At 41.4% G+C, this 12082-nt stretch overlaps 1 protein-coding gene across 8 annotated transcripts in view; it reads left to right on the forward strand.

Moving 5' to 3' along the window:
• ARHGEF28 (Rho guanine nucleotide exchange factor 28) overlaps positions 1-12082 on the forward strand; it is a 126437-nt gene that overhangs the window by 76894 nt on the left and 37461 nt on the right. For 6 of the 8 annotated variants that reach the window (XM_055790960.1, XM_055790964.1, XM_055790959.1 and 3 more), the window contains 10 exons: positions 744-888; positions 2169-2280; positions 5620-5665; positions 6247-6370; positions 7746-7878; positions 8244-8299; positions 9807-9858; positions 10456-10600; positions 10703-10824; positions 11697-11837. In XM_055790960.1, coding sequence (XP_055646935.1) covers positions 744-888; positions 2169-2280; positions 5620-5665; positions 6247-6370; positions 7746-7878; positions 8244-8299; positions 9807-9858; positions 10456-10600; positions 10703-10824; positions 11697-11837 — 1076 coding nt within the window. The remainder of the gene's footprint in view (positions 1-743; positions 889-2168; positions 2281-5619; positions 5666-6246; positions 6371-7745; positions 7879-8243; positions 8300-9806; positions 9859-10455; positions 10601-10702; positions 10825-11696; positions 11838-12082) is intronic. The other 2 variants (XM_055790962.1, XM_055790966.1) reach the window with 1 other exon arrangement.

Raw genomic sequence — 12082 nt, forward strand, 5'->3', positions numbered from 1 at the left:
TTGCTGTTGCAGTTAATGGGACCCATCCTGGGAAACCCTGGTACTGCTTAGAAACTTTACTGCACCCTTGCTCAGGAGCCCTTGCCAATCAAGTAGGCTCTGTGTGTTTGAAGTATTGATTTAGCCAGAGATTTTTTGGTGTGTTTATAGTCCTGTATGTTTTTAAGTTTATATCTTTCCAAATGAATCTCATAAACTCTCTGATACCCTCCATCTCTCTTAGTTTTCTCTTCCATCCTGCATCAAGTCACAGATATAGAAAAAAAGATACCTGTGAATATCCACATCATATCTTTCAAATACTCGCACAAAATATCCATATATACCCACATAACTTAATACTGAAATTTGAGCTAGTTGTCTCAGTTCTCTGTTATCATCTATATAGACAGGCACATGTGTGGAACAAAAAAATTTTAAGGGAGGTGCTGAACATAGGTCTGAAAATCATCCTTCATTGGTGGCTGGCTGTGGTGGGAGCCTACATGACTGCAGGTGATGCAGACATCTGTACTGCAGATCCACAGCGTTGTGTCAGATGAGTCCTGCACAAGTGACTGAGTACCTTGACCAGGTGACTGCAAACCTGAGAGGGACTCAGAGCGTGACCTACCTAACATAATTATGGTGTTTAGGGTTGTCATTGACCAGCGTATACAGCAGTATCTTTGCTTGTTGCATTACGGTTGAGATGGATTATTACTAGAATCTGTGCAAGCTAAAGACTTCATTGTCTGCTTCAGTTCAAGTCTCGATGACCTTGAAGTAGATGGTGGAAGTGGAGGTGTTTCGGACAGATCCCACGTTCACTACCCTCCCCTCAGCTCTTCAGAGGCCATGCCTTGTAGCAGAGATGGATTAGACTTACCTACAAGTCTGCAGCCCAAGGTATTTGATACTATCTTGGTTTGCATTGTTTTCCTTTCAAGTAAAACACTGAAAACATGTGAGAAGCACCTGAATCTGAAGGTGAAAAATGAGTTCCCTGTTGGCAACACTAGTTCCTCCAGAGAGCAGCAGGCACAGGGTTGTAGAGCTGGAGCTCACTGGTTGTGGCTGGGCTTAGCGGTAACCATGGGAAGGGTCTGTCAGAGATTTGCGTCAGCTTTGAAAAAAAGTATCATTTATCAGAAGTGTTTCAAAGGAAGTATCTCAGGTTCAGTGAATCAGCATTTTCTAACCAAAATACGTTCAGCGAGGAAATGTTTAACCAGCTGTAGTTATATGAAAGGGTAACAGCTTTGTAAAGTATAAAACCAGGTTACTGCCTATTTTAAAACAATAGCTAGACTCAAGGAAATTAAGTTGGGTTTTATGCATTGGCCAGTACAAACCTCTCCTCTTGATTATGGTTTTCTGAAGTACCGTGGCTACATTTATTTTCATTAGACCATGGTGCCATATCTGAGATCTTCAGACACATACATAGTTATTTTTTGTTTGTAGGGATTCTTATGTTTTCATTAGGCAGACTTCTTGCCACTGTAGAGCTTTATTACAGCAAATAATTACATGAAGGGAGAAAAAGTCCAGCACAAACACTGAATTCTCTTAGGGATACTTTTAAAAACAGTAAGGTAGTTTAGGAGTAGGCTCTACTGAAATGTAAATGATGTATCAAAAAATCAGGGGGTTTCCTTTCAAGCCTTATCATTGACATATTTGGGGATCAGAAAGTCTTTCCACGTACAACAAAAATAAACACAGAGAGAAGAGAGAAAGAGGCTAACTCCTTTCTCTGGAAACTCTGACATCAATAATTACCAAGGTAGGGCATTAGGCTCCATAAAATGTTCTTAAAGTATTAAAGTACTAAGATTTATGACTCCTTTGGTAAAAGAAAATGGCTTGGTCATCAGATATAATGGATAACAACATTGTTTGGATGGCACTTGCCACCAAAATGGAGAAGAATTTAAGCTTTCTCTTAGTCTAACTTGCACCCACAAATTTTTCCCTTTAATATACAAGAATTTCTCATGGTGGAAGTATGACAGACTTCCTAAGAATTCAAATGAAGTTGTCAAAAATTGTACTTCAACTTAAAGCTTTAATGAAGCCAAAAAGACATATGCTTGTGGTCAGCTGCCTGCCTTTCAGGATTTCTGTCATTGGTTTGTTTCTGTTGCTAATATGACATAAATTTTAATTTGCTGCAATTTCGTTAGGAATGCACACTGTCTGGCATTCGGTCACGCTCCTATTCCTGCTCCTCGCCCAAAGGTTTATTAGGAAGACCTCACATTCCTCGGGACTTCGCAGTTGGGGATTCCAGTGAAGGTCAGTGCTCTGGCTTTGCACCTGCAGAGCCTTGTCCCATGCGTGTCTGCTTCAGACCCAGTGCTGACAGCTTTACTCAGGCCTATCCTGTACACAGACCTCATCCACATGCATGATAGCAAGATTGGGTTGCCTTTGACTACCCCTGCCATCGTCCCTTGCTCTTCTCCCATCTACTGGCCTGTCATGCCCTCCCCTGATACAGCCACTGATCCTCAGGAGGGCATGCAAACTGGGAGAGTGTTAGTCAGAAAAAGTAATGCAGGCAAGGACAGCAATCTCCTTTTTGAAAGATCCTTACTCCAGCCTCCTGCTGGGTGCCCGACAGAGATGGTGAGAAAGCTCAGGATGACACACAAGAGGCGTCAAAGGGGCAAGTGGCCCCAGCTTCCCAGGGAATCTCTGAAACGTGGATGAGCTGTGTCATCTTCAGAGGCTGGGGAGCAAACCCCACTTTCTCCAGCACAAGTGATCGGAGATGTCTCTGCAAGAAGCTTGTAATTTTTTACAAATAGTTTCTAACATGCTTTATTTCTAGACACATCGTTTCATATTTAGAAGACAACTCACACTTTTCACAATGAGGGTACAGGTTATATTTGAAAACCATGCAAAGTGTTAAATACATGTACTGTGCTTTTCATATAGATCATGTAACTTAAAAAACATTTGCATTTCAAGAGGCTTGACCTCTGTCCCTATAACCCCATCCACTGCCGTACTTCCAGCTTGTCTCTGCCTGCAGTGTACCTTTAGCTTTCATCTAGTCCTGAGCAAGAGGCAGGACATGTGAGTTGCAGTGAACCGGATGGGATGGACACCCAGAGAAGCTGGGGATGCCTCATAGTTGGAAGTGTTCAAGGTCAGGCTGGATGGGGCTTTGAGCAACCTGATCTAGTGAAAGGTGTCCCTGCCCGTGGCAGCGGGGTTGCACTACATGGTCTTTGAAGGTCTCTTCCAACCCCAACCCTCCTGTGATTCTATGACACTGAATGTGGAAACACAAAAATGTTGTGGAAATGTTATTGTTAACTTTGAAATCAGTCAAAAAATTCAAAAGCTGTTGGGAAGGTGAGATGGAGAAAGCTGATGGGCAGACATAGAGTGATTGCAGACATCAGTTTTACTTAAGAAACTGTGTGAAGCAGTACAGCAAATAACTTGTTTGTGGTTGCTCAAATTCACTTTTAAGATTTCATGTTCCCTTGTAAGGAGGAGTATGTATTGCAGCCTTCAGCAGGTGACTGTGTTGTATTTTTCCACATCACCTAATGTAATGTAACCATTTGTATTCAACAGATTAGGTGAGAAGTCTTCGGCAAAACATGGCAGAAGAGACAGAGGGAAGTATGTCACAGAGGTAGAGGATGGCAGATCAGCAAAGCCCTGTGGTGTGTGCTTAAAGTCAGAATTCATTTGACCTCGCAGCTAAGAGACTGTTGGTGTCACAGCCCATTATGCTTCATCCAGACATACCTGCTCTGACTTGATCTGGGCTCGGGCCCATGTCCAGCAGGGACAGTCCAGCATTTTCTCTCCTCTTCCTCCTGGAACAGTCAGTGCTGGACCTTTACTTGTCTTGTGGGGAAGGTGGAAACCCTTCCCTGTCCACGCTCTGGAAACAGGCTGTTCTGCATCCTGCACTGCAGATGCTGTGTGCTGCTGGGAGGGAGAATAGTGGTCTGCTGAGGTTGCTGCTGGCATTTCCCTGCCACCAGCACCTCCTGCCTCGCCTCTTCCTTACCAGCATTTTGCAGGGATGGGAGCATTGAACAGAGTGTTTGGCAGCTGGCAGTGGTGATTGCTGTGTGAGGCAGGCACAGCTGCACTCGCTTTGAGCAGTTGCATCTGGGTATGGGACTAGCCCAAGAGCTTGGTCAAAGAAGCTAGGTCACATAGTTCATCCTGATTTCTGTGGGCAGTAGTTGGATTGTGACCCTGTCTGTGCAGGTGTCTGTGCACTGAAAACCTGCCCCTTCCCCTCTGCCCAGCTGCCAGTGCTTTGAACATCTTGCTTAGGGTGTAGCTATGCAGGAGGGAGGTGCAGCTAACCTTGTATGTTGCAAGGAAATGTAAGCCAAAGCAGATGAATGCAGGATGGCAACAGGATCATCTTTCTCACAGAAAGTACAAGAAAGAAGTGGGAAATCACTGTCCATAGAAGCTTTTCAGTATGCTCAGGTTTAAAACAGCTGCCTGCTTTTATTGGAGAGGGTAATACAGACTGTTAACAGTGAAGGATTTATCCTTGCTCTGTAGATGGGGTGCTCATAAACAGTGGTCGATCCCTCTTTCAGGCCCTTTCATTGTCTAAGTCAATGTCTCTGCTCCATCCTTGTAGTAAGTGCCTCAGTGCCGTGGGGTTCGTACTGTTTTGTATGAGGCTCTCTTCATCTCCCATGGGTACATGACCTTTGTTTCTTCTGAAAGCATCCTTTAGCACAGGTTGTGCTTGGCAACTAAATGAAATGTCCTTTTGGACACACTGCTTCTTTGGTAGATATTCTAGCTCTCATTAACCTGAAGTTCACGTGTTTCTGAATACATGCTGATTCAGCAAAGTGTACTGAAGTTTGTATCTGACTTTAAAGAAGGCATAGTCTGATGCTTTGACTTAGGCAGGTGTTCAAGTATCTTTCTGAACCACCTGTGGTAGCTTTGTAAAAAATGGCTACGAAACAGAGTGGCTTCTAGTTTGGAAATAGTAGAGTGTATCTCTATTGTGGTTTGGGGTTTTCTTTTACCAAGCAACCCAACTGAATTGTTTATCTTTTGTTTTGCTTTTTAGACAGTTTGTTGAAAAATACCACCTTGAGTACTCTTCACTGTTCTAGGATGTAAACTTGTAACACATTACACATCCTGTGCAGTACATGGACTAGTAGTATTCCTCTTCATGTAGAGGGTTTTAAAATTTTTAATACCATAGATAAAGCTGCATAAGACAGGTAGTTGCAAATGTTTGAGGAATGTCATTAAGATATTTTACAACAACCTATGCGAAAGCAAAATGAAGCGTGAATCATTCAAGTCAGAGTTGTTAAGAAAAAACAAATAAATATTTTTTGCTATTCTTAAAAACATTGTTTGCAGAGACTGGCATTCACTGATATCCATCTCAGTTCTGGAAGGTTCTGTCAACTGAATAGAGCTTAGTAGGCAGTGCTCTTACCCTAGGAAAAGCCACTTCTAATGTATATATGTTTTTGCTTTCCCAATTTTCAAATGACATTGCAAGCGCTTAATGACAAGCTTATGGCCTGGTGGAGGTCGTGTGTGTTTCAAATAAACCTGACGACCTTGCAATCTGAGTGCCCAGTAACTCTTTATGTCTTGCAGAGCGAGCGTACAGTCTGCCCGAGCAGTCCCGAGGGAAAAGGTATGGGTACGTGTTACACCCGTGTTTTGAGGCGCCCGGAGCAGGTCTGTGCAAGAATGCCATCTAGGGAGCAGAGCAGGGAAGAGGCCTCAGCACCACTCGCAGCGGGGTGTTTGGCAGCGATTTAGGGGAGCACTCCCTGCCCAGGGGATCTGTAAACCCATGCTTCAACCCCGTGCTGAGTGCAGCCTGGCACGCTCTGTGCAGTCCTCACCATGCACCTCCTTCAGCGGGGATTTGGCATGCATCACTGTGGGACGCACACGGTAGGGATGTACTCCTGTCCACCATGGGAGCGCCCACCTGCTGTAGAAATATCCGAAATACAGTGATAAAAGCAAGGGGACCTTTGATACCGACCGTGGTCTAGGCAAACTTGTAACACATAGCACATTCAGAGCACTCCTCAGGCTAGTGTTACTGCTTTTTATAAAGAAGGATCGCAGCCTTTTAAGGAACATCAGCTAAACCCACGATGTAAAACATGTCATTGTAAATGTTAGGTGTAACAAGCACTGTCTAGATTCTGCTGTTTTAAGGGACTGTTCCCACCATAATGAGTTTTTTTCCACTGGTGTCTGTTTTAGGATTCAGGAGGAGGAATGGAATAAATATATTGTACCCTCAAAAAATGAGTCTGAAAAATGTAAAGTGAGTCGAACTTTCAGCTTTCTGATGAACAGAATGACCAGCACACGGAATAAGTGCAAGGTAATTTGGAATTTATGCCTATATTATTATATATAATTATGTCACTGTAATTAAATGAATTGTAGATGAGAACCTAAATTTTTATGTAAAGATAAGTTGTTTATTAGAAAACTACATAAGTAATAAGAAGAAACATACAGCTTTATTTTTTAATTTTAAAACATATGCAGGATATTCTGAAATGGGTGTCATATTAAAAGCCAGCTTTTCGTCTAAAGAATAGCCTTAGCTGAACAATATCCGGTGTTTCCCTTGCCATTTTTTTGATGTTATTAATAATCTCATTTGACAGTTTAGCCAAAGCTTAAATGTATGAATTGTCTTTTAGAAATAATTGTCTTTGTTCAATAAGATCAAGCGGTATGGGCCTGTTCTTGCAGTTGCTCTCAATAAATAATTGAATCTGTAACTTCTAGACTGGCAGGTAATCAATTGAATTTGCCTTATTTGAAGTTAATGGGACTTCTTGCACGAGTAAGCACTGCAAAGAGTTGCAGATTCAGGGCCTGTGCAGCCAAACACATACTATGGAAGGTAAATCAGATAATTTGTGGTTTAATTTTGAGACATCTGAAATTGAGATTGATGGCATCTCTCAGCAGTTTGAGAGGTGGATTTGGCCTACAGGATCTTTCCAGCTGGCCTTTCCGCCGTTTCTCAGGCTTTGCATATCTTCCTGTGCCCCAGGATATTTAATGTACATGGATGTGAAGATGGTTGGCTGAGGCAGTATCTTCAAAAGTGGCAAAACGGGCTGTGAACATATATGTCTGGTCCAGCAGCCATATGTTAGCCTGTGTCTGTGTGGTCTCCTAAAGAATAACTACCAGGGCTGCTCAGAGAAATGTATAATCACACCAACAGAAGTACTGTAAAAACAGACAGAATTTACACTTACTAAAAATAGGTTATTTCTAATGCCTTCTGAGACAAGTTGTCTAAATTTATATAACTGCAGCTTTTAACTGCAGAGGCATGAGTTTACATGTATGCCTCAGGGAGATGTACGCACTGATATTTGTGTGTGCAGCGATTCAGTAATGCTTCTAACATTTAATTTTCTGTCCCTTCCCTTTTTGTAGCTTTATAAATGTATTTCTGCCAGTCTTCCTTGATAATGCTTGCTGGCTTAGCTGCCAGTGAAAGCAATGCCTGCATCATTTTAGGACCTCAGCAATGCTGGATGTGGGAATATAGTGTACTGTTACAAGGCTTTCAGGACAGGGAATAAATGTTTTACAATAATTTGCTCTTAAAAGGGAATGTTTTAGTGTTTTTAAGATTGAATTGCTTTATCTTCTGTTCTACTGTCCCCCTTTTTTTTTCTTCTTTTTTTTTTCTTTCTTTTTTCTTGCTTTTGCTGTTGGGGATGAAGACAAAAAATAAAGATACCAAAGATAAAGAGAAACTGAACAGGCACAATTTTACAAATGGAACGTTCTCAGGAGTTATCCCATGTATTGCCTGTGAAAAGGCCCTCCTGGGAAAGGAGTCACTGCAGTGCTCTTGTAAGTAGTTGCTGGCTTTCACGTGTGAGTTTATAGTGCTCCAAATCCTGCTTTGAGATCCTGGTTCAGTGTATTGTTTCAAAAAGAAACGTTGCCTAGGTTTGGATGTACCTCCTTTATGTAACGAGCTGAGGTTGGCAGGGGAAAGAGAGGAAGGACAGCAGGTGACAACTTCAGAAGGGAGCATGGCCATCTCCTAGCCCCAGCACATTAGGCAAAAGCTTCTTAATAGCTAGGGGTTGTAACACCAGAGCATCCTCAAGGCTACTTTAGTAAGTAGACCTGGAGGAAGGAAAAAGGTAGTATCTTCTGCAGACTGGGGACCCTGTTTGGTGCCAGGCTTTGAAATATGCCTTCTCTTTCAGATTGCAGTGTGATTGTGCATAAGAGCTGCAAGGAGTGTGCTCCTGTGTGCACCAAGGTAACCTCCTATACTGCACTGTTCTTACTAGAGCATATCTGCTTTCCAAGGGGCCTGGAAACATCCTGGATGAAAAAAACCAAGTACACAGAGCCTGCCCAGACTCACTATCTGTATGCAGAGGGATGCAAGGGTGTCAGATATCTATTGTGAGCAATGGAGCAAGCAATGTGCATGACCAACAATTTTTAGAAGAGGGTCAAAAATTAATTTAAAGAGATACTTCTCTTTTTGAAGAGTTGCAAGCTCAAATTGTGAAATGGTGTTCTTGGAGCAGTGGAAAAGGGATTAAAAAGAAAGGCTTCTCAAAACCACAGACAACCCCTTGTGTAGAATTCTGTATGTTTGGAATAACGGAAAGTAGATATGGAAGGGGCTTTGGGAGGTGACCTAGTCTATCTCCTCACCCTCAGGCAGGCTCACTTCTAGCTAACAATTTGATCTGACCCATTCTGGAAAATATCTGGAGGAGGAGACTCCACAGCCTGCCTCAGCAGGTGCTCCCAGTGTTCAGCTGCCACTGCAGACAGGACAAAATCAGCGCTAGAGCTGATGGATACTGCCTTCTTTAAGTAGGTATACATGCATGGTGAGGTTGCCATGACAAAGACATAATTTTAAAAAATGTCTAAGGCTTCTGCCCTCATGAAATAAAACAGCACTTGCAGAGAAGCATGCCACAATGATACAGGTAATTTTTCAAATTAGTGGAGTGTGTCTTTCTGGTGTAGCTAGGTTTTGCATCAGGGTGGCTTGTAAGGATGATGTGTTTCCATACAGACTCTTCAGTGTAAACAAACTTTAAACTGGACATAAATCAGATGGTTTTACTTATTTTGGTTATAGCTGTCATGTCATAACCTTGCACAAATTTCTGGGCAACTTTAGAGCATTAGGACAGCTGAACTTGGCAGTTTTAGTTACTGGGACTTATGATTTATTTGTCAAGAGGAGACAAGAGCCCCCACCACCCCCAACTCATCTCAACACAAGTAAGGTGCAGAAAATATTCACTGACACACCTGAAGTGAAATACATGCCTAAGCACAGCAGGCTTTTACTGCAAGTTTTACAAAAGTCCACTTCAGAAGGGGGATTGATTCTGCCTTTGATACTTAGGCTTCCTCAGGTAGTGCCCTGCCACAAATGCTTTGAGCTTATTTGAATGTAAAGCCCTGAATTTGAACTCCTTTTCTTGCAGCCTTCATAGGCAATATTCATATGGAGAAGGTAGAATGCTGTAACTCAGTGACTCAGTTTAGAATAAACAGATTCAGTTTTGTATTGTAGTACAAATAATACAATTCTACTTTGAATATTGTTATCTGCCAATAACTAATAAATTTGGATTTATATAGTTATTGGTAGAAATTAGGACCAAAATTTAGGACCACTTTCTTGAAGCCCTTTTGTGTGATGATGTATGGAAGTGAGTTACTGACTTGACTACTCAGTGTGTTATTGGCTATGATTTCATTGCAATTTCATAAAATTCTTCTTTTTTTAGAAATCCCAGGAGAGGTACCAGAACAGAAACAAACTCCAAGCTGGTGTAACAAGTAAGTTAGGAGGTGTAAGCCTAGCACTTCCAAGTTAAACCTTGTTTAAAATGGAACTGACAACATGAACTTCCCCAATAACTTTCTGTATTTTTATTTTTTCATTTTAATATGTGTAAGGAAGTGTGTGTCTCTGTAATGGTAGGAGTACTCTACCTACTCTAAAGAGTAGGATATTTTCAAGAAATTACTGTTGAATTAACTGTCTTCTACTAAAAGGAGTGAGTTTCTATGTTTTGTTTCCAGTGAGAATGAAAATCAAAAGTAATCAGTTCTGTCTTGTGCATTTGAGCATGTCATTTACCATCTGCACAGGTATTTGGGTCTCCTATGTTCGAGTTGCAATGTTAGAGCATGTATGATTTGAGACTGTTTTCTTCTTGGTAATATCCATGCTGGAACTATTCCACTTTGCCTACAGGCTTATCTTCATATTCTGTGGGAGAGCATCATGGTCTTGTACCATAGCAAGCAGACGTTCTTGATACCCAGTATAGGTCAATATGAACACCAGATAGCCTATCTCAGTTTAAGTGTGCTGTTGATGACATAATCTACATTGTTGGTCAAAATGGTGTGTTGTGCTTTGCCTCACAGATTCCCTGCCTGGAGACATTTCACAGATGGTGCTTTCCTCAGTGCATCCTTCTTCCTCTGTGCTGGCTGGACTGTCTGCTGGAAGGAGGGAAGCCTTGCAACAGCCCCACTTGTCCAGAAGTGTCCCTGGTGCTAGTTTGGAAAGGTAGAGGGCAGCTGCTGGGGAACTATACTAAATACATCATTCAGCTTTTCTAAGAAGATTGAAACCATTAAATAAACGTGGGATTTTTCTTTTCTGCTTTAGAAGATCTACACCATTTTCTGAACAAGACTCTGAGGCTAGCACCTGGAGGTCCAAGTCACAGTCTGAAGAGATGTTACAAGCATTAGGGACCTTTTCTTCAATGGATCCTTTTATGATGGAAGGTGAGAAGTATTGCGCTATTATAACTTTGCATTTTATAGTTGTTTTTTATAACTTGTTGCATTTTATAACTTGTACTGGAAAGTGGAAAATAGAAAAACTGCTTAGTTGATACAGGAAACCACTTCATCTGCAAAAATAAAAGCACCTATTTTTGATAATTACATTTGTGTCCCTCATGCTAATGGTACAATCAGACACATTAGCCTTAAAATACATCTTTTCATTTCTTCCTTTTAAAACATTTTGATAACTTTTGGAATATTTTGTATGGTGTTACTGTTTTAAAATAACAAGGGTAAATGTATTTGGCATCCTTGCAAGAACCAGAGCAGCATAAATATTTCCATTGACAGTCTACACTGCAAAATATAAACCTGTTTTTTTTTTTATTTCCTCAGTAGCCCTGAAATCTTACCTCCCACTGGTGAACTGCCCTCCTAAAATGGCTACATATTCTTGTGAAGTGAATAGAAATAGGCTTTTTCTGTAGCTAGGTGTGAGACTGAATTTCAAAGCTGAGGGGCATTCACTCACAAAGAATGGTGAAGATACCTCACTGGACATCTACTTTAAAAATGTTAGATTTTATTTTTAAATTTTAAAAAGTTTCTTCAAGCAAAGAAGTATAAAAAGGGTTTAATCTGAGAAGAGAACCACGGTCTTTTTTATTCTTCTCCCCTGCTCTCACAATTGCATTTCAACATGTTGGTCATGATACTGACATCTGGCAAGCTTCTCTGTTGTAAATGCACTACCAGTGGTTCATCCCTGTGATGTGTTCCCCTTACTATATGTATAGATCTGCATGTGCAAAGGGACTTCTCTTACTGTGCATATGCCTGGTGTTAATGAGGTACATGTTTTGTCATAGATGATGTGGATTTTCCTCAGTGGGCTGATCTCCGCACAGATGCACAAGAGTTTGAGGCAGAGTCCTGGAGTCTTGCTGTGGATCCAGTGTTCTGTAGCAAGCAAGAAAAGGATGTCATCAAGAGGCAGGATGTCATTTTCGGTCAGTATTTCAAAGCTCTGTGTAGGTTTAAAAACAATTTGGTATAGAAAATAGAGAAGGTACCTACACATTTTATGTCCAGAAGAATGAATGCTTCAGTTCAGAATAATAAAAAGGTTCAAAGAACATTTCTTTCACAGATTACAATGTGACTTAGAGCTAAGGAAATAGTAGTGACTACCAGAAACATGTCTACACTGTTCACAGAATGGCTGAGGTTGGAGGGGACCTCATTCAGTCCCCAG

This window comes from Falco peregrinus, chromosome Z (genome assembly GCF_023634155.1).
Source record: "Falco peregrinus isolate bFalPer1 chromosome Z, bFalPer1.pri, whole genome shotgun sequence".
Lineage (NCBI taxonomy): Eukaryota > Metazoa > Chordata > Aves > Falconiformes > Falconidae > Falco > Falco peregrinus.